Source organism: Cladophialophora bantiana, assembly GCF_000835475.1.
Source record: "Cladophialophora bantiana CBS 173.52 unplaced genomic scaffold supercont1.9, whole genome shotgun sequence".
NCBI classification, from domain to species: domain Eukaryota; kingdom Fungi; phylum Ascomycota; class Eurotiomycetes; order Chaetothyriales; family Herpotrichiellaceae; genus Cladophialophora; species Cladophialophora bantiana.
The window spans coordinates 47,929-69,352 of NW_015971583.1; the positions used below are offsets into that span (position 1 = coordinate 47,929).

General features: G+C 53.1%; 7 protein-coding genes across 7 annotated transcripts; 5 read left to right on the plus strand and 2 right to left on the minus strand.

Moving 5' to 3' along the window:
• Window positions 1-788: 788 nt before the first annotated feature.
• Z519_06311 (phosphoribosylformylglycinamidine synthase) lies at window positions 789-4,952 on the minus strand (the record flags this gene model as incomplete). The annotated part of the gene is made up of 1 exon (XM_016764051.1): window positions 789-4,952. The coding sequence occupies one exon, from the start codon at window positions 4,950-4,952 to the stop codon at window positions 789-791; it is 4,164 nt and encodes a 1,387-aa protein (XP_016619133.1).
• A 1,499-nt stretch (window positions 4,953-6,451) lies between these two features.
• Z519_06312 (uncharacterized protein) lies at window positions 6,452-8,364 on the plus strand (the record flags this gene model as incomplete). Its single annotated transcript, XM_016764052.1, has 5 exons — window positions 6,452-6,510; window positions 6,568-6,645; window positions 6,693-7,175; window positions 7,226-7,938; window positions 7,991-8,364. 5 exons carry the CDS (start codon window positions 6,452-6,454, stop codon window positions 8,362-8,364), a joined length of 1,707 nt encoding a protein of 568 aa, XP_016619134.1.
• Window positions 8,365-9,629: 1,265 nt separating this feature from the next.
• On the plus strand, window positions 9,630-12,095 carry Z519_06313 (uncharacterized protein; the record flags this gene model as incomplete). The annotated part of the gene is made up of 1 exon (XM_016764053.1): window positions 9,630-12,095. The coding sequence occupies one exon, from the start codon at window positions 9,630-9,632 to the stop codon at window positions 12,093-12,095; it is 2,466 nt and encodes an 821-aa protein (XP_016619135.1).
• Window positions 12,096-12,577: 482 nt separating this feature from the next.
• Window positions 12,578-13,867, plus strand: Z519_06314 (uncharacterized protein; the record flags this gene model as incomplete). Its single annotated transcript, XM_016764054.1, has 1 exon — window positions 12,578-13,867. One exon carries the CDS (start codon window positions 12,578-12,580, stop codon window positions 13,865-13,867), a length of 1,290 nt encoding a protein of 429 aa, XP_016619136.1.
• A 639-nt stretch (window positions 13,868-14,506) lies between these two features.
• Window positions 14,507-17,787, plus strand: Z519_06315 (uncharacterized protein; the record flags this gene model as incomplete). The annotated part of the gene is made up of 4 exons (XM_016764055.1): window positions 14,507-14,683; window positions 14,775-14,859; window positions 14,920-17,234; window positions 17,287-17,787. 4 exons carry the CDS (start codon window positions 14,507-14,509, stop codon window positions 17,785-17,787), a joined length of 3,078 nt encoding a protein of 1,025 aa, XP_016619137.1.
• An 863-nt stretch (window positions 17,788-18,650) lies between these two features.
• On the plus strand, window positions 18,651-19,829 carry Z519_06316 (uncharacterized protein; the record flags this gene model as incomplete). Its single annotated transcript, XM_016764056.1, has 2 exons — window positions 18,651-18,960; window positions 19,372-19,829. The coding sequence occupies 2 exons, from the start codon at window positions 18,651-18,653 to the stop codon at window positions 19,827-19,829; spliced, it is 768 nt and encodes a 255-aa protein (XP_016619138.1).
• Window positions 19,830-20,264: 435 nt separating this feature from the next.
• Window positions 20,265-21,082, minus strand: Z519_06317 (uncharacterized protein; the record flags this gene model as incomplete). The annotated part of the gene is made up of 2 exons (XM_016764057.1): window positions 20,265-20,819; window positions 20,882-21,082. 2 exons carry the CDS (start codon window positions 21,080-21,082, stop codon window positions 20,265-20,267), a joined length of 756 nt encoding a protein of 251 aa, XP_016619139.1.
• Between the last annotated feature and the right edge of the window lie 342 nt (window positions 21,083-21,424).

A 21,424-nucleotide genomic window follows, 5' to 3' on the forward strand; every position in this document is an offset into this window, starting at 1 on the left:
AGTTGGATTATGTCTTACCGGACAACTGAACGACAGCGCAGGCGTGGCGCCTGGCGGATGTTGATGTAAAGCACTATTTGAAAGTCTGGTTGAGAGGGTATGTCAGGGGATGTCGTGGACGACTAGAGATAGAGGAGACCGGGCTGGCTGATGACCGTCATTTCAGAGTGTACAAAAGTTTACTGAGTCAAGGGCAGGCATGAGAGCTCCGGGATTTTCGAGTTGAGGTCTTGGCGGATGCTATAGGCTGTGCCGCCATTTCTCGTCTTTTCTTTTTGCATTGTGTAATTAGAAGGTACTCGCTATTAATGCACGAAGTCTAATGCGGACGAAACGGGGCTCCTTAGTGAAGTTAATATAGCTGCAAGAGGTCAAAAAAAAAGCTGAAAACTTCCAGGAACTATGTCATAGAGCTCGCGCCATTGCATGGTCATCTTTTCGTGAACTTGCGTTTATCTGGAAATCTAATCCCAATATATTTATCTCAATATGTCTATCGTTATAACGACCTCCGTGCATGGGTATGGGAGCTCAGCCTTGCGGCAAATACCCCTCTTCCATGATTACGATCAAGCTAATCCCACCGTAGGGCACAGCATTGAACGACCTCCGCAAAATCTTTGCTACCTGCCCAGAGTAGACATCGTTCCTCATCCGGCATCATCAAACTGTGCGTCGTCTCGTCTGCCTTTGTCGAGTATTCTTCAGTGCTTGAGCGTCGTCCATGAACCGGCACATTCCTTCCCCAAGTCTCACCCCCGGTCTCATTTTGTCAGGAGCTGCGTCTCTTATCCAGCCCATCTCCTCGCACTCTGGAACAGTCTCAACCACGGTCCGTGCTCGCCCCAATCGCCCCATGCATCTTTCTCCCCCATTATCGCATGCTCGGGGATATAACTCGCCACACCGGCCAAGATCGTGCGCTCGGGATGCGGCATCAGGGCCAACACGCGCCCATCTTGGCTTCGCACGCCGGCGATCCCGGCGGGACTCCCGTTCGGGTTGGCAGGGTACGTCGTGGTGGGCTGCAAGGATTTACTGTCCACGTACCGGATTGGCGCGAGGTCGGCGTACGTGAAGTCGTGCGCGAGGGACGCGTCCCACGTCCTGTTTCCCGTATGCGGCGGTGGGAGGTCGTTCGTGAACGAGGCGCGGCCTTCGCCGTGTGCGACGGCGATGGGGAACGAAGAACCGCTCATGCCGTGCAAGAACACGCTGGGGGCCATGCCTGACTCCGCAGGCGGGTCAGAGACTTTGACCATGCAGACTCGCGCCTCGTACTGTTCGGACTCGTTCCTCTCGAAAGACGGCCACTTCTCTGCCCCGGGGATCAATTCTTTGAGTTTGGAGAGGACTTGGCACCCATTGCAGACGCCCAATGTAAATGTGTCTCGCCTTTCAAAGAAGGTGTGGAATTTTTGCCGGGTTGTGGGATGGAAGAGGATCGATTTCGCCCACCCCTGACCTGCACCGAGACAGTCGCCGAAACTGAAGCCGCCACACAGAGCGAGACCCACGAAGGAAGAGAGGTCGTGATCTACGCCGAGGTGTGACTGGTGTGGTTTCGGGTCGAGGATATCGGACATATGGACGTCTACCGCAGTGAATCCGGCGCATTCGAACGCGAACGCCATCTCCGCGTGGCCGTTAGTGCCTTGATCTCGCAGGATGGCGACACGTGGTCGGGCAGTGGGACGCATGTAATTGAGGAAGGACGCTTTGTATGTATTGATGTTCTCCTTGGGTTCGAAACTGAGGTTATAGCTCAATCCTGGTTCGGCGTCGTCGAGGATGGCGTTGTACTCCGAGTCCGCGCAGGAAGGGTTGTCCCGAAGTCGTTGAAGCCAGTATGATGTGTTTGACCATTTTTGTTGTAACTGACCACGAGTCGCGCGGTAGATTAATTTCCCGCCGTGATAGATGGCCATGTTTTGAGAGGAAGATTTCGTGGATACACGGCCGATCTTGTGGATGAGACCAGGAGGGGGCCCACACGTTGCGAAACAGGCTTTGAAGTGATTCTCATCAGATTTGCGAACCTGGAATACTGCTCCCAATTCTTCGTTGAACAAAGTGGAGATTACGTCCGACGTGTGCGGCGTGGGACATATGTCGTTGATCATGATTTCTATGCCACAGCGACCGGCAAACGACATCTCTGCGAGGGTCACGAAGAGGCCACCGTCTGAACGGTCATGGTAAGCCAGCACGAGGCCTTGTTCGTGCAGCTGTTGTGTAGCGTCAAAGAAATCTTTGAACAAGGAGATGGAGCGGATGTCGGGTGCTTCATCGCCAATTTGTTTGAAGGATTGTGTAAGGGCGGACCCTCCCAAGGCACGGTGCGCGAGACCCAAGTCCACAAAGAAGAGCGTAGATTCGCCCACTTCGCTGTACCGTTTTAGCTGTGGCGTCCATGTCTTCCTGATATCCAGCACGGGGGCGAATGAAGATATAACGACTGATAAGGGGCTCGTGACTTCCTTTACATCCTTGCTCTTGGGGTCTGTCCATTTCATCTTCATGGACATGGAGTCTTTACCGACAGGGATTGAAATGCCGAGTTTGGGACACAGATCCATGCCCAATGCTTCCACGGCTTCGTAGATCCCAGCGCCTTCACCGGGATGAGTAGATGCACACATCCAATTTGCGGAGAGCTTGACCTGATGAAGACGGTCAGGTAGGTCTGCAGCAGTGAGATTCATTAGTGATTCAGCCACTGCCATTCGTGCGGATGCGGCTGGAGAGATGAGCGCAATGGCTGGCTTTTCGCCCATTGCCATTGCCTCACCGCTTCTGATACCACTGGTAAGTGACGTTGCTGTAACAGATACATCTGCCACAGGAACCTGCCAGGGTCCCACCATTTGATCTCTAGCTGTGAGTCCGCCAACTGTTCTGTCTCCTATCGTGATCAGGAAGGATTTGGATCCAACCGCCGGCATTTGAAGCACTCGGTCAATTGCTTCCTGAAGCAAACCGCTCATTGACGCCTGGGGCACATACATGCTCAAGCTGGTATCAAATCCTGGTAAATCAACTTCGCGTGAAAGCACGTCGCGAGTCATCTTAGGTGGTTTCCCGAAGAGGACTTCCATCGGGAGGTCGATAGGATCCTGTTGATCAGAGCTGTTCGCCGGGTGGTTGCGGTCTGTTAGCTTCAACACTTGCTGCTTCGTCGCTCTTCCCACGACTGAGATCTCGCAGCGCTCTCGTTTTGCGATTGCCCTGAACTTGTTCATACCTTCCTGTCCTACCGCGAGAACATACCGCTCTTGAGCCTCATTACACCAGATCTGGAGGGGACTCATACTCTTATCTGCACAGTCGATATCTCGAAGCTCGAATTCCGCACCAAGCCCGGAGTCTTTGGCAAGCTCCGGTAAAGCGTTCGACAGACCTCCTGCACCAACATCGTGGATGAAGAGGATGGGATTATGCGAACCAAGCGCAGTACATGCATTGATGACTTCTTGAGCCCTTCTCTGCATTTCGGGGTTGCCGCGTTGAACACTGGCAAAATCCAACTCGGCCGACCCTTCTCCAGAACTGACACTCGATGCGGCTCCCCCTCCCAAACCAATCAACATGGCCGGACCACCCATGACAATCAGAAACGCACCGTCTTTGACGATCTCGGGATCTTTCAGAGCATGCTGGGGTCGAACAGTACCTACGCCTCCCGCAATCATGATAGGCTTATGATAGCCTCTGATTTCTGCAGACTCTTTGCCAGTTTTCATTTCGACAAGTAACGTTCTGAAATAGCCGGTAGTACATGGTCGACCGAATTCGTTATTGAAAGCAGCACTTCCAATGGGTGCTTCGAGCATGATGTCGAGACTGCTAGCGATATGATTAGGTCTGCCATAGTCGAGTTCCCACGGCTGGCGGTGATCAGGTATCAGTAGGTCGGACACGCAGAATCCTGCCAGACCGGCCTTGGGCTTTGCTCCTCTCCCTGTTGCACCTTCATCCCTGATTTCACCTCCTGAGCCGGTCGCCGCTCCCGGAAAAGGGGAGACGGCGGTGGGATGATTGTGGGTTTCGACCTTAACAAGGAAATGCACTGGTTCTTTCGTTGCTTTCCATTGGCCGTTGAGATCATCAGGAGCCCACAGACTCCCATTGCTGCCTTTTAGTACAGCCGCATTGTCACTGTATGCACTGACGGTGCCTTCCGGAGTCTGTTTGTGCGTATTTCTGATCATGCCAAACAAAGTGTTAGTCTTTGGTTTTCCATCGATAGTCCAGCTTGCATTAAAGATCTTATGCCGGCAGTGTTCTGAGTTGACCTGAGCGAACATAAACAACTCAACATCTGTAGGTTTTCTCGGAACTGGCCCGTCTTTGGAATAGGCTTCGACAAGATACTGGATCTCTGACGGATCGAGCGCAAGACCTAGCTTGCGATTCAAATCTTGAAGAATCGCTGAGGGAGTCTGTCCGTCATTGTATAGGTCATATGTACCCAGCACGCCAGGTTCGTGGTGCATGAACAAGAGGTTGAGGTCTGGCTCATTTTCTGAGATGGTCTCTGTCATCCGGTCATGGAGGAAGTCAAGGCTCGATCCGCCCAGAGACTGTCCATCGTCGAGGTACACCGTAATCTTGATGCCTCGTTCGATTCGACGAACCACTTTCCGAAGTCCGCAAACATGAGCAATGTTGGTCGCTTTTGAACTCCAAGGGGAGATAGTGCCCGGCCTGGGCACAACATAAAGGACAGTGGAAGATTCGCCTTCCTTTTCCTGCGCATCTACGTGGTGGCCGTCGGTCAACAATTTTTCCAGTAGCGCATGGCTCTCAGACTCAAGGGATCCCACAAGTTCCACATAGTGAATATACTGTCCCTGAACGTCGCGGGCGCCAACATTGGAGGCAAGAGCCTGACGCCGAAATTCCGAAAACGCTGACGCCCCAGGGATGATGCAGACTTGAGGATGATCCATGGTTGACAAGCAAGGCGCTGAGTCTAGAAACTCCTTTTTGACAGCATGACCAGTGCCACACGGAGACACAGAACGGCGATTGAAGCTTGGGGACGTGAGAGAATACAAATGATCCCACTCGACAGTGGAAAGTGCCTTGTAGACTGATCGATGCGAAGAAATTAAACGGTCATCCGAGGCCAGCCGACGACGAATAGCAGGTCAATCACGAGATGACTCTCCTGGTATCCATGGACGTATTTCTGGGCTCTGGTCATGAAGGCCCATCCAACTTTTACGATTATCCGTCGTTGCTGATGTGTGGTTGTGAGCACCTCTGAAAAATCTGTTGCCTCGGCGGCTTGGCGCCGGTGACGACGGGGTTCCGGGTCAGCGGGAGGTCGCGTGTGGTTAATCGTAGGCGGCCTGGGTGGCTTTTCCGGGACTGGTGGCGCCCCTGGGCCGGTGCCTATCTGACCGTCTTGGGGTCTGTGGCTTCCCCGGAAAATGAATCTCCTCCCCTCTGCCTTCAGTGCTACTACACCAAGCTCGCTAGGTATGTTTTGGCCTTGCGCATGGGCCTCTCGCTTGTCGGTCTTGGACCAATATTGGCCTGCCAGCAAGGTCGCCCGATCAAATCTGGCATCCGTCATCCACCCTCTCACTAACACCAAGTACTCCAATTTGCAGAGCGGCCACCTCGAGCTTTTCCCTTCTGTCTTTCCTTAAGGCTAACTGCATCATTTGACAAAGCCCATTAGGGTCATTCCCGCTGGCTATCCTCACATGGGAAGGCTTTGCCTGCTCCGCTTTTCTCGTGATCGGTTCTCCAGCCCAATGCCATCGCCACCATCGCCGTCAATAGACCAGTGACCGAGCCTGTCCCCTTTGCCGTCTGATCTTGAGCCCGACCCTCGATTCACACCCTCTCCCTCTCGACTGCGCACCCGACCGACCCACATACCGAAAGACGTCAAAGTCTTCCTCAGTTGGACACGAGGTCTCTCAAGGTCCACCTATATCCCCTTTGAAAAGTTAGGGCCAGTCGTCCAGACTGCCCTTCAAACGCCGACACCATTTCTTCTCCTCGCCCGTCTACCGATTCTTTCCTCCACCACCGATCGCATTCGTCTCGTTCAAAAGCAGACCTGGAAGACCCTCCATCCACACTGCGGACTGCAGAAGGGAACGAAAAAGACGAAAGCAACCGGCGACCATCATACTCGGGTTCTGACTCTGACGACTTCTCCCTTTGGAGCGACACTGGAGATCTCGCAGAGCAGCTTACTAGCAACGAGGACCCCTATCAAATTGAGCTAGATCCTTTGACCCGGGAAGGTCAAAGGCTCAAAGTCTCAGGTCGTGGTCACGGTGGAGGACGGAAGAAGAGAGTCGGATTTCGAGAACAAGATCACCTTGAGCGGGATCGCCCCCCTCTTGGTCTAGACAAAGAGGCTATCTTCATTCCGGAGCCTCCACCGAGGCAGGTTACAAAGGCAGAAAGAATATTGGCTCTCATCATGGCTCCCACTGACCCCCATACTGCCCGGGCCAAGGGCCTCGTAGGGAAGCCGTTATTGTATGACGACACAGATATCCTAGGAGCCTGCACGGGTGGCTAACAGGTGCAATGCAGGTACTTTACAAGTGTGTTCGTATCGCTAGGTGTATTTCTTTTCGGATACGATCAAGGCGTTATGTCTGGCATTATCACGTACGTGCACTCGGACCGCTCCAACCGCGATTGCTGACATGCCCAAGTGGTCCCTTTTTCAGAGATGCATTCAATCAACCTGGCCCGGCCGAAGTTGGGACCATGGTGGCCATCCTCGAGATTGGCGCCCTTATTTCATCGCTATGCGTCGGACGCATTGGCGACATCATTGGACGTCGTAGGACTATTCTTTATGGATCAATGGTTTTCTTCGTCGGCGGAATGCTTCAGACTCTCGCAAACGGTATGCCCATGATGATGGTAGGGCGGTTGATTGCGGGTTTTGGAGTTGGTGCTCTCTCTACTATTGTACCTGTCTATCAATCTGAGATCAGTCCTCCTCACAACAGAGGCAAGCTGGCCTGTATAGAATTTACGGGTAACATTACGGGTTACGCTGCAAGTGTTTGGGTCGACTACTTCTGCAGCTTTATCCAGAGCGACCTGTCATGGAGAGTGCCCTTGTTGATGCAATGCGTCATGGGTGCACTGCTTGGATTTGGCAGCTTGATCATTTGCGAATCCCCTCGGTAGGACATTCCAAAGAAGAGGATTTGAGGGTTCAACTAATGTCTGTCAGATGGCTCTTGGATAACGACCATGACGAAGAGGGGATCATTGTCATAGCCAATCTCTATGGCAAAGGCGACATTCATAATGCGAAGGCTCGACAAGAATATCGCGAGATCAAGATGAACGTCCTGTTGCAACGTCAAGAAGGAGAACGGTCATACTCGGATATGTTTAGACGATACTACAAGCGCGTCTTTATCGCCATGTCGGCCCAGGCATTTGCACAGCTGAACGGTATTAACGTCATTTCGTACTACGCACCACTTGTTTTCGAATCGGCGGGCTGGGTCGGACGAGACGCGATTCTCATGACTGGCATTAATGCATTCACTTACCTGGGATCGACAATCCCGCCATGGTATCTGGTTGACAAATGGGGACGGCGGCCTATTCTCCTGTCTGGAGCAGTGGCTATGATCATCTCCCTGTCGCTCATCTCCTACTTCATCTTCATCGACGTGCGGTGGACCCCGACCCTGGTAGTGGTTTTTGTCATGATTTACAATGCGGCATTCGGAGCCAGTTGGGGGCCTATACCATGGCTGTATCCGCCAGAGATTCTACCGCTCAGCATTCGGGCGAAAGGTGCCAGCTTGAGTACTGCCAGCAACTGGGCGTTCAACTTTCTGGTGGGCGAACTCACGCCGATCCTCCAGAAATCGATCAAGTGGAGGCTGTATCTTGTACACGCCTTCTTCTGCGCACTGAGTTTCGTTCTCGGTAAGTATGTCCGACCACATTGACCTCACGCAGGCACTAACCGCCGACGTAGTTTACTTTGTATATCCTGAAACGGCCAATGTTCGCCTTGAAGACATGAACGCGCTCTTTGGGGATGCCACAACGGCGATGCCAACTCCCTCCACCCAAGCGGAACGAGGATCGCTCATGGGCGTTGGATCGCCATCTTCTATCGACATCAGACAAGGCGCCCCTCAACCAGGAATATTTTCCTCGGACGCTGCAATCCCTGGCCTTGACATAGATCCTCCCGAGATCCAACTCGACGCAAACGGAAAGCCACGGGGTAGAAGCCAAAGCAATCAGGAAGGTCTAGGAGGTTGGATAGGTCGAATAGTGTCCAGGTCACGACAAGATAACGGTTCTCGCGGCCAATATGGGAAGATTGGCCAGGACGAGGAATAAAAGCCATGGACTCTGGATTTTGAATGTTGTATAGTGTCGACTTGGTCGGTGTATAGATATAGAGGCTGCGACGGCAGCATTGTCGCAGTCGAACGATAGGGGGATACGTCATTGCATCTGGGGAGTTAAAAACGCCTTTGGGTCCGGGAATCTGCACCGAGGGCGGCGGAATTCATGTCAAATTGCGCCGGGCATGTACTGATGGAAACCGGATTGAAGCTGGGATTGAAGCTGTATTTGTTACTGTTTTCCTCGGGCTGACCACGCACGCAATTCGTCAAATTCGTACTGGGTATTACAGAGGAGGACGAAGCCATCACCAGCCCGGGGCGTGATGGATGACTAAGATGAGGCGCATGCAAGCAGGTCTGTGAAAGGTCACCAGGCTGGCCTCACTAGCCGTGGGGATGAGGCGAGGAGAGAGGCGGAGGGCAAAGAGAGAACTTTTTTCCGAAAGCTTTTTCTCCTGGCGAGTGACGCGCCGACGAGCCAGAGCCCAGGGAGCCATAGAGCCAGGTTCTCGCCGCCCTTGGGACTTCGCCTCGCCCCGTCCGTTATGCCTTGTGGCTTCTGGCGTCAATCATTCCCCCCCCATTGACTACCTCCATCTGCTGCCGACCTACTACTACTTCTCGAGGAATTTGACCCTCACCGCATATAGCGACCAAAGTACCGCAGACTCGGGGCACGGCAAGAGATTCTAGCCCTGCCGGTCCTTTGGCAGAGACAATTCCAGCCCTAGCTTGTTGGTCGTGCCCCTCTATCTGCCCATTCCTGATCCTGTGATTATTCACTGGCTCGCATCCGCCCGACCTGCACTTGTGCAGACCGAATTGGCCAACTGCGACCATTCCTCCTCAGCCTTCTCTTCCTTCTTTTGCTCCGCCAGCTCTCTTGGTCGATTACGTCCTGAACAGCCCTCCGTCGCAAAGACCGTTGAGTTCTCGACTGCTCAGACCACAGGCCGCGCAGATCGCAGCCAGACTGCGTCAAAGCAGCCGTCACTGCCCGCCTTCGCGTCCTCTACCAGGTCGGTCAGATCCCCTCCGATCTCATTCTATGAAAGTTAATCACCGCAAAAAAGCTTTGTGCCCCCGACGCAAACCAAGAGACCCCGAACCCTGCTCAATTGCGGATATGTGATGGTACCGTCTCATGAGCCGTCGATGTGTCCAGCTTTTCCTCCTCAGAGCTGATCACCTTGACGAACTCATCCCAGACTATGATGGAACGGTAACCGCTGCCCGTTACCTTTTTGCGACAAAATGTCCCAAGGCATGACCAAGAGACCCCCGGATTCTACAGACTTGCCCAGAGGCAAGCAATCCGTTTCTCGCATCGTTACTCAATTGGATGAGCGCTTCAATCACCTCCACGCCACGATTCTCCCTCTACAACCCTACCTACTCTCCGTTCCCTCCGACGTTCCCTACCGTCACAGCTCGCGTTTTGTCAATACGTGGTATGAGGGCACCCCATTCGATCGCAAAGAAGAGCAGCTCCAATACCTCAGCTTTCTTCCGCATTCGGGTGAACACGAGGCTTTGTTGAAGGTCGAGGGCGGGTGGGCCGACGACCACGGGAACCCCATTGCCGAAGAAGAACTCTCTCCAAAGGCCCTTCCAGCAAGTGGCCGTCATACCCCAGCCGACCCAAGTAATCGCAAGAAAATCAGCCTGAAGGACTACAGGACCAAGGCAAAAAGTCCGCCGCAGGCTGCACCTGAATCTCAACCTCCTAAGACAGTCGAGACCCTGGCCGACGGGCCCTTGAGCCTAGAAGAGACAAAGCTCGGTTCACAATCATTGCTGGAGAAGAAGCAGGAGAAACCGCCGGCTCCCACAGAAAGTAACGGAGTCAAGGATCATCAGCAACAGGTCGCACGAATGGACGGCCATAATTCTCCAAACATGGCGCCCAAGGCGCATCAGACCGGCTCGCCGAATCCGGCTAAACGACGAAAGCTGTCTCCTGCTATTGAAGATCCTAAATCTGTCGCGCAATCTTCAAAGGTCGAGTCCCAGTCTTCCACCATGAGAATGCCCAGGTTACTCTCCCCCACTCTGCCATCACCCGAGAAGGAGAACGGCCTACCACAGCTATTGTCTCCGGTCCTGCCTCCGTCACTTGCAAAAGCGCTGTCAACACCCCCGAACACCGCGTCAATTGGAAGCCCTGCCAGTGGTGTGCCCAAGCGATCAGACCCCGTGCGCTCGATCCTCGCTAGTGCCGACCTTGACAGTGATGCTCCAGGCGATCGAAGCGGATTGGGCCCTGGCGGGAGCAGAGTTCGCTCAGACAGTCAGCACTCAGCCAGGAGTAGTGCCCCAGGGACTCCGAATGCGGCCAAGGGGGCTCTTGGAGCAAAGCTGCTGGCGAAGAATGGCATCAGAGCTGGGACACCCCTTCACAATGGTGTTCGGGCCAGTCCTGGTCCTCGACAAAGACATACAATTATTCTAAGATACGGCAAAAAGAATAGGAAGAGGGTGGAAGCGCTCCTCAAGTTTGCGCCGCGGCCGAAGAAAGACAACCTGAAGCAAGAGGCGCAAGAATCCCCAAACATCTCTGACGCACATGCAAGGAAGGAGACCACCAAAAAGAACCACGTCGAACCTCAGGCTACTGCTGAGCCTAGGTCGAAACCGCCCATCATCGATCATATCAAGCTAGAGAAGAAGAGAAAGGCTGAAGACAGCAGTCCTGGACCGTCGCTGAAGAAGGCCAAAGCTGTGGAAATAGAGAAAAGACCTGTTACCCCAGTTCCCCCGACTGGTAAGACGTCTATGGCATCTCAGTCAAAATCAACATTATCCACCCCCAAGAAGGAAGTTAAACCTCCTTTGATGAGACGGGTGGAATCGTCGGACGGTGTTGATGCGCCGACTCCCTCTGGGGACAAAGCGAGGGTGTCAACGCCACAAACGATGCCGAAACCATCTCCCCAACCTCCAACGAGCTCGAATTCTTCTCGAGAAGGGGATCGGCAACAGTGGACCAGCATCAACTCCAAGTTCTTTGCACTGGGTCGTTCTCTCAAGCATGAAGGAACGGCTCTGCTGCCTGCTCCTGACAGCGACGCAAAGGCTTCCCAGTCCGCTAAAGCGGTGCTGATACTGATTGAGGCGCTATTGTGCTTCATGATCAATATCTCTGCTCAATCCCACGCCCGACCAAGTATCGACCCGGGCTGGAGATCGATCATCCCATACCACATCTCTGTGTTTCGAGCGTCGAGGAAGTTTCCACATCTCCACGGTCTTGTTGTCCAACTTGGAGCAGTATGTCGGCAGGTTGTTCACAAATATGACGTGGATAAGTTGGCGCGAGATCCTTTACCTGACGACTATTGCAACTCTGCACCTACCCCCGGTAGTGATGGTAATACCAAGACAAATGAGGATGGAGAGAAGTACAAGAAGCGATACGTTGAGTTTAGGGATGAGTTGATCCAGAACGCCCGTGAACTACAGACTGCGTGGTTGGATGGGTCACGCCAACTGTCCCCCGATCTATTAAAACGCGAGTATCCCATTACTTGGTCGAAGCGGGCCAAAGATTCGAGCGTGAGGCTCCGAGAAAAATTGACGCCTTCGAGGATCCCACAAGATTTCTACCTGCCAATGGATGCAAACACGACAGCATTCGAAGCAGCGAGATTCGGTGTGTCTTTTCTTCAGGAATGGGCGGAGAAAGAGAAGATTGAATGGAAGACGAGGATTGATCTATGATAATAACTGCGAACGCAAGTGTTTGCAGCGGATAGGACTTTATGACCGGAAATGATTTCAGCTATTCTTGGGCGGAGGTTTGATCATACCATGGGTCAGTTCGGCGGCCGGCATGTGCTGCATTTTGGGACGTTAGAAGATACCACATGAGCGATGAAAGGAGCTGAAATTCGACTTGCCTGCCTATTGCGTATGCACACATTAGCGACTCTATGTTGGGACCGCATAGGGTTGGTGTAAAACAGTCAAAAGATGGCGGGGGTCTCTGCCTGACTATGTACAAATATGATGTTGAAGGCTGCCAGCCTTGTTTTCGGACGTCCCTGGCACGTCCCACCTGCATTTTCTCTCGAGGTGCGTTTCTGGGCGGTAGAATCTGCGCCCATTCTCTTGCTCCTCACGCCGTTGACCGGCCGCCCTCGTCGAAATCGATGCATCGCAGTCAATGATGGCCACACTACTCGAGAGCGAGACGGAGAAGTATGGACTCGCTCGATGACGACCCTACCAGTTTCGAAGGCGTTCTGCCAGCGATGCCGCCTGGCTCCCCTCCAGTCTACAAAGACACGAAAAGCAATGCAGCAACCGGCGCCTCCGCCGCGGGAGTTCGAGCATTTACGGCGCAGGCAGTGGCATTCTATTTCCGCGCCCCCGTGAAAGCTTTCTTTCGGACAAGAGTGGATTACCTCGCGTACGCCAAAAGCATAAACCCGGATATCCAAACTGGTCGGTGGTCGTGGAGGTCCACCACCCCCGGCCTCCTGGCGACTGCGATCAAACACTACGGTTGGCGCTTCGTGCCAGAGCAATTGGCGCTGCCACTCCTCGCGAATGTAGCCGTCGGAGCAGCGCTGTACACGAGCTACCTGCAGATTTTGGGCGTGTTGCATGAACCATCGGCGCATGCCAGGAAAACGGTATACCCACCCCCACCGCCGCAGAGCACGTTTCTCGCAGGGTTCGCAGCGGGCTCTATCCAAAGCGTGTTGGCAGCTCCCTTGGATGCTCTTCAAGTGCGATTCGAACGACGAGGGCCAAGATATGAGGACAAGACTATGTGGGAATATGGCAAGGGAAAGTTAAGAGAGATTGGACTCAGAGGGATATTTGCGGGCTTCGGACTGAGTTTCTTGAAGGATAGCTTTGGAAGTGGTATATTCTTTTGTGCCTTTGAATGGGTGAAGGCGCAGGGGTACCATGGATATGCGAAGTGGTATTATGGACATAAGATCGTTAGAGAGTGGGAAGGGGAAGAGCTTGGTATGAAGGATAGAGAGCCAATACAGGCCACCGTGGACGAGGGATCACAAACAAAGAGAGACACCGAGGGCCCAGTGATCAGACCACATTACGCCCTCGAACCGACCTTTCTCATGCTCGCTGGCATTACGGCTTCGATCACACAGCAACTCGTCCTCTACCCTCTCTCGACAATCCAGACTCTTCACTACGAGCGTCTCGAAGACCTCGACCAAAAGGCAATCAAACTTAACTCTGACAACGCACCGCTGGCGAGACGTGGACGGATGTTGAGGGCATACTATCACGCCTACCAAGAGACTTGGAAACAAGCTCGTATACAAGCCGCGGCTGAAGGAGGAATGAGGCGATGGTTATTTAGGGGTTTCTGGTGGTTCACCATTCGGCAGGTGCCAAGTACGAGTGCAGGATTGATTATATTCGAGTTGGTAAGGAGGAAGTATGGGCAGGAGGGCTTGGGCGACCAAGTGAGGATTTCTAGCAATGGGAAGTATGACATTCTCCTCGTATGAAGAAGCACAAGGGTTCCTGAGGTGCATTCGGCGTGTGCGTCCCGGCTCTACGGGCTGATAGAAGATAGATGGAGGGACGGGACGATACTTGGTGGGTTGAGATCAAGTATCAACGGTCTCAGCAGCCTCATCGTCGGAGGATGGTGTCGGCATGAACGTTCTCCCCTAACCTGTAAAAACATAATAATACAGAAACACTCCTTCTTGCTGTCCAATCACCCATACCGCGCCTCTCTCTAGGTTCTAGTATAATCATTCATGAGAGAGACCTGAGGCAGTCGTTGAAATATATCCAGGAGAGCAACGCGCCAGAGAAAAGTAGGTATCGCGTTGCGGCGCGTGAGTTGGGCAAGTTTGGCGCGGCAATTGGAGAAATATCGCCCTCGACGCCCTTCATCCTGGAACTTTGCCTTGACCGTGGGCCTTTGACTCGGCGAAGAGGATCATAACGTCCGTTTTCACATCTACTTCTGCCTGTTCACTGCTTCCTTATCACTCTACCACTGCTGCGTCTTTCAATTCAGACTCATCCCTGGGTCTCATCGTCCTACTGATAGATTGCGCGGAGATTACATCACCTGCGATTGAGATTCCCTCTCACGATCCGCACGTCGCCTCCGCTGAGGCAGGCAACACACGATGAGCGAAATTGTCATCAACCCCGACACCTTCTTCGAGCGCCTCCAGTCCCTCTACAACGCTTGGAAAGCAGACAAGAGATCGGGCAATGAAGTTTTTGGCGGCGCGGACAGCATCTTCATCTTGACGGGCAAGGCCGCCGATGAGACAGTATATGTTAAGAACAATGCAGTACATGTGAGTCCACCACCCTTGATTCGGACACTACGCGATGCCTTGATGGGCCTCTATGAACTCCAAGGACTGATGGATTTGTGCTGCGCTACAGTTCTGGCTCCTAGGCTATGAATTCCCCGCCACATTGTTGATTTTCACCACTGCTGCCTTCTACGTTGTTACCACGGAGAAAAAGGGTGAGTTTCGCAGACATGGTGACAATAATCGGCTTCCCAGTACCTGACTGTCTTCTTCAGCAAAGCATCTTCAAAACCTCAAGGATGGAAAGATCCCCGTCGAAATCTTTACCGTCCATATGAAACAACCCGAGACGCGAACCCAAGCCTTTGAGAAATGCATTGATATCATCAAGAATGCCGGAAAGAAGGTTGGCATCATCCCGAAGGCCGAAGCACACGGTCCCTTTGTCGATGAATGGTTCAAGATGTATGGCGACTTCTCAAAGGAAGTCGAGGAAGTGGACGTTTCAGGCGCCTTCTCCACTGCGTTCGCTATCAAAGACGAAAATGAGCTGAGAAATATGCGTACCGCAGCCCGGGCGGCCAGTGGTATGATCTCAGACTACTGGGTTGATGAAATGTCCAAGGTGCTTGATGACGAGAAAAAGGTCACCCATCGCCAGCTCTGTGATAACATGTCGAAGAAGATCGATGATAATAAGTTTTTCAACAAGATCTCCAAATTGCCGGGGGATTTTGACAACCAACAGCTGGATTGGGCATATGGGCCCATCGTCCAGAGTGGGGGACAATATGACCTTCGACTGAACGCTCAACCGTCTAACGACAATCTTCATTCCGGTTGCATCATTGCTGGGGTTGGATTCCGATACAAGACCTACTGTTCGATGTTGGCACGAACCTACTTGATCGACCCGAGCAAATCGCAGACGTCGAACTACAAGCTTTTGCTTGCTGCGCATGACGCCGCTTTGAAAGAGATCAAAGAAGGTGCGCTGCCCAAAGACGTCTACAACAAGGCTCTGGGCGTCGTCAAGGCTCGCAAACCTGAACTCGAGAAGAACTTTGGTAAAGATGTGGGTTCAGCTATCGGTATCGAAGTCAGAGATTCGAAATTTGTCCTGAACGGCAAAAACACCAAACCTCTCAAAGATGGCATGACGTTCAGCGTCACCACCAGCTTGTCGGATCTCACCAACGACAAACCTCAAGATAAGAAGAGTGCCAATTACACTCTTGTTCTGACAGACACAGTGCGAGTGACCAGGGGAGAACCGGTTGTTTTCACGAAAGAGGCACATACCGATCTAGACTCGATCGAGTTTTACTTTAAGGACGACGAAGAAGAGACAAAGCCGAAGCAGGAGAAGGCCAAGAAGCCCGGCGCTAGTGCTATTGTTACATCCAACATCAAGGCGACTCGTCTCCGAGGAGCCAATCGGCAGGACAACGCCAAAGAAGAGGAAGAGGCACGCCGAAGAGAGCATCAGAAGGAATTGGCAGCGAAGAAACAGCGTGAAGGTCTAGAGAAGTATGCCGAAGCGACTGGGGATATAAATGGCGAGAACGAGAAGAAGTTCAAGAAGTTCGAGTCATATAAGCGCGAAGGACAACTTCCTCCACGCGCCAAGGACCTGATTGTCTGCGTGGATCTCAAGGCGTCGACTGTCATTATCCCCATCATGGGCCGACCGGTACCATTCCACATCAACACGATCAAAAACGTCAGCAAGTCTGACGAAGGCGAGTACACACATCTACGCTTCAACTTCTTGTCTCCAGGTCAAGGTGTTGGGCGTAAAGACGACCAACCTTTCGAGGACCCTCAAGCACATTTTGTCAGATCTTTGACCATCCGCTCCAAGGATCAGGATCGCCTCTCAGAAATTTCGGCGCAAATCACCGAACTTCGGAGGTCAGCTGTCCGTCGAGAACAAGAAAAGAAGGAGATGGAAGATGTCGTGGAGCAGGACAAGTTGATCGAAATCCGCAACCGTCGGCCTATCAAACTCACGGACGTCTATCTTCGACCTGCGCAGGATGGCAAACGTGTTCCCGGTGAGGTCGAAATCCATCAGAATGGTCTCCGATACTCATCACCCCTCCGTCAAGAGCATGTCGATGTGGTCTTCTCCAATGTCAAGCATTTGTTCTTCCAGCCTTGCGTTGGTGAACTGATTGTGCTGATCCACGTCCACCTTAAAAATCCTATCATTATCGGCAAACGCAAGACGAGAGATGTCCAATTTTACCGCGAAGCAACAGATATGGCATTTGATGAGACGGGTAATCGGAAGCGGAAGCACCGATATGGCGATGAAGAGGAATTCGAACAAGAACAGGAAGAACGAAGACGCCGAGCTGAGCTCGATCGACTTTTCAAGAGTTTCGCGGAAAAGATCTCGGATCAAGCCAGGGACTATAATGTGACGGTGGATATCCCGTTCCGGGAGCTCAGTTTCAATGGTGTTCCGAACCGCTCCAACGTTCTGATGGCGCCGACGACTGATGCGTTGGTCCAATTGACGGAACCGCCGTTCACTGTCATCACGCTGGATGAGATTGAGGTGGCTCATTTGGAAAGAATACAGGTAAGGCAGGTTCGTGGCGTGAATTTTCGGGCTTAACTGACATATTGGGCAGTTTGGACTCAAGAACTTCGATCTCGTCTTTGTCTACAAGGACTTCCACCGACCGCCAACACATATCAATACGATTCCAGTGGAATCGCTGGATAGAGTGAAGGAATGGCTCGACAGCGTGGACATTGCATACACCGAGGGACCACTCAACCTGAACTGGAGCACGATCATGAAGACCGTGGCCACTGACCCACATCATTTCTTCACCGAGGGCGGCTGGAATTTCCTGGCCACAGAGACCGACTCTGAAGACCAGGAGGAGTCTGAAGAGGAAAGCGCCTTTGAGATGAGCGATGGGGAATTGGCGGCAAGTGAGTCGGAAAGTGAAGAGGATAGCGAGTTCGATGATGACGCGAGTGCGAGTGACGATGAAGGGGAAGCGGAGAGTGGGCTGTCTGATGAAGGGGAAGATTGGGATGAGATGGAGAAGAAGGCCAAGAAGGATGACAGGAGAGGTGGCTTGGAGGACGAGGATAAGGGAGGGAAGAAGCGGAAGAGATGAGCTTACAGCGAAGGGATATTGCCTTTGCGACAGCTTTCTCAGGTGCTGGAATGGCGGCTCCGAAGCCATGGGATGAAGGGGATGTCAACGCAAGGCAATGCAAAAGCAGGTGTTTGGGTGGGAGGGGGATGAAAAGTCTGCCTACAGTTCCTATGCCGTTGCTGCTGTATTGATAATGGGCATCTTTCTTGAATAGGGCTGGTTGATGAACTTTGCTTGGAGGCGCACCTTATGCTCTGCATGCTCGGTCCTTGTTGTAGATTCCGTACTGGATAGAAGTTTCAGGACGACGCTGGGGGTCTATGAGAATAGGAGGCAATTCTTTCTGTGTTCCAGCCCTGTTGGTCCTTGGTGGCGGACAAGGCTGTCTGGGTCAATTGCCGTCGGCCGAGAGAGCGGAGGTTTCTCCGAACATCTCCAACCAGCTTCTCATCTCAATAGCCGAGAAGATTGTAAGAAAACGAATTCGCTAGCCTATTGTCAGACATTCTTCCCACCGGCCTTCAATTCTTTCCATTGCGGTCGATAATCCTCTGAACCAGCTCCATCAAACGCATCGGTCTCCATCGATCACAATTTGAAGTTCACGCGTCGACCTATTAACTTCGATCGAATCCCGTATAGAACAATCAATAATTCTAGGAGCGAACGGATATAGCCGAGCAGGACGAAGGTCTAACCGGGCATTGAACGTTGAATATATTGGGCGTTGAGCGTTGAGGAGTGTCATACCGCTTACCTCACCCGCTCGCTCGCTCGCTCGGTCCCTTCCTCCCGTCTTTGTCAAGGTACATACATACATACACAAACAAACAGACCGAGAGACGGGCGACAAGAACACCGACAGAGGCCAGAGAGGAAACATGGGACCCTCGCTCCTATCCAAGTCCCTCCAAGCCGTTGGCATCACGACCTTCGCGAGCGTGTGCGCCTTCGCCGTGTGGACGAAGCACTGCCACTTCACGCCTCCCGCGCAGTTCAACCCGGCCAGCGAGCCACTCTTCCGCTCTGCGTGGTTCGCCAGGTTCAACCCGCGCAACCACGAGGCCACCTACGACGAGTGCGTGCGCCGCATCAGTCTCAGCAAGATCCGGCCCGAGCTGCTCGAGGATGCGCGGAAAGGGGGGACGAGGCTGGTCGAGGAGTTTTGTAGGGGTGTTTGGGGCGGGCCTGGTACGTTTTTTTTTCTTCTTCTTTATTCTTCATGGTTGTCTGACTCCTTCCATCCTTTTTCTTTTTTGCTCTTGCTGGAGGAAGAAGGGTGGTGATGTACTTATCCAAGGCAACATTCTTTGGAGTGGTCTGCCTTTCTGTGCTTCAGTGAGGGGGCTGGTCTTTGCCGGCATCGCTGGCGTTGTCTGTGGCAGCGGCAAACGCGTCAAGGGACTTCGGGGCGGTCGTTCACATGTTTTCACTCTTGCCTCTCTGCCTATCCTGCTATTTTTTCTCCTCTGGCATTTACGCATTGCCCTCTTCTGCGCCTCGACCACCCATCTGGCATAGGCAAGCAAATCTAACCGCCCGTCCTTTTCCAACCCCCGCCCTTTTGGCTCGGGGGTTGGTTGCAGGAATCTTGAATAAAAGGCTACACAATCCAACGCCTCTACCTACAATCCAAATACCGCAACGACACCACGACGGCGCACCAGCTATGGACGCCCGCGCAGCTACGTAGCTCGACGTACGAGGTTGGGACCGAGATCACGGACCACTTCGTCGTGTTGGACAAGACCCCCGGCCGCATCCTCATCCGCTGCGGCGACTCGCCCCTGCACAACCCGGACAAGCCCCGGCCCTCGGATGGACTGTTTGAGATGTGCGCCACGGCCGACTTTGACCAGGGCTTCGCGGAGTTCAGGCTGAAGAGCATCTTCTACGTCGGCGAGGGCGAGTGGGCGTCGGCTTCTGCCGTTCAAGGGAAGGGAGAGGATAAAGAGACCAAGTGGGAGAATCGCGGACCCATGCAGGGAACCATGCTGTACGCGCACAAGTTGTATACTAAGTTGTGGATGGAGAGTGCGCTGAAAAGGGTCAAGCAGTGAATTGGCGCTCGGGAAGGAGACAATTTCTTGAGACAGGATAGTCAAGTCCCATTGTAAATACTGACCTTTGATTGGGAGCAACAGTCATTTTTGATGAATTAAATCCCAGCTGCTGCAGTGTCTGCGGTTCCCTCGGGCCCCGTCTGATCAAACAGGTCTGGCATTCTCCTTCAGCCCAGAGTTGTTCCAATTCGAGCGCTGCTAAGCTGTTCGGTTCTCACCATTGCTCAGGAAAGCAGTTCGTCATCATGATATCCAGGTACGCACTCCCTATGGACTTCGTCGCCTTCACGCATGAAATGCCGCGTGCCCAACTCGGCCCCCTTCCATTGGTGACTGCGAAGCTCTCTGTGTGATATGGTGTCAATGCATGCTGTATCGGGCATTCCGGTGTTGGTCGTTGAACGTGTTTGGACTTGTTGAAATTGAAGTCATTCAACCAGTGTGGCGAACGTAGTAGTAGTAACCGCTGGTCGCATGCTTCTCCCAATGCCCGGCCGGGAAATCACCCTTCAAAGTATCGTTGTATTCTCTCAACGTCCAGCTTCCATCGAGTTCCTTGCACCAGAATTGCTGGCTTGCACCAGGTTTGTAAGGTGCCAGTTGGGTTGGTTGCTGCTGAGCCGCTTGGAGGTTGGCGAGCAAGATAGCGTTCTGGGCTTGGATTTCTGCAGCTGTCGCTCCCACGAAGTAGGCTGGTGCATTGGGCATGGCCGCAAGGGCAGCGTTGGCAGCTACGGCGGCGGCGGCTTGTGCAGGGCCCGGGGCTTGAGACCATGACGAAGTAAGTGGGAATTGAAGGGGACTCGGGGCTGTATAGTATGGTGAGTAGCTATACGGGAAGAATGGAGTGCTCGATGTAGAAGTGGCAGGCAAGGTGTAGCAGGTGTACGCAGAGGAGGTGTAAGGCCAACCAGTTGAGGCAGTAGGAGGGCTCATTCCGTAGTAGAGGCCATTCACGTAGTAGCCAGCTGGGGCACTGGAACTGCCCTAGAGTGAGGCGTGAGTGAGGTGGCTCTGATGACGGCAATAGAGTCGATGACTTTACTTACTGGGAAATAGTACATGGCTGGTTGAGCGGGTTGGTTCGACTGGTAAACGGCTGCTGGCGGATGAATTCCCTGTGCACCTCCTTGATTAGACACGTAGAGATAGGTTCGAGGCCAATCCGCCGGGTTCTCCCAGTAGCCGGTCGAGCCTTGGGTGTTCACGGCCGCGGGATTTGGGGGGTGGTAGGTGTAGAAATGGGGCATGGTTCGTTGTGAGGGCGGCAAGGGAGAAGGACTTGACTTTGGTGGACGAGGGCGAAGAGAAATGGAGAGAAGTGAGCGAAAGATCTCAGGGACGGATTCCGATATTGACACAAAATTCACTTGCAACGCACCTGCCGATTGTCTGGATAGAAACCGTGGTTCTCGTCGAGGAAGATGTACTCTTGCTTGACAGGCTCGGCGGCAAGTTGGACAGAGTGAGCCCATGGCCAGCCGCCGCAGGAAAAACACATGGCGAAGATGACGGTGGTGGTGTTAGTGATGAACCCCAGGAGCTGGAAAGATATGGGACGACGGAAAGATGTCGTTGACTGCGCTCCAGGA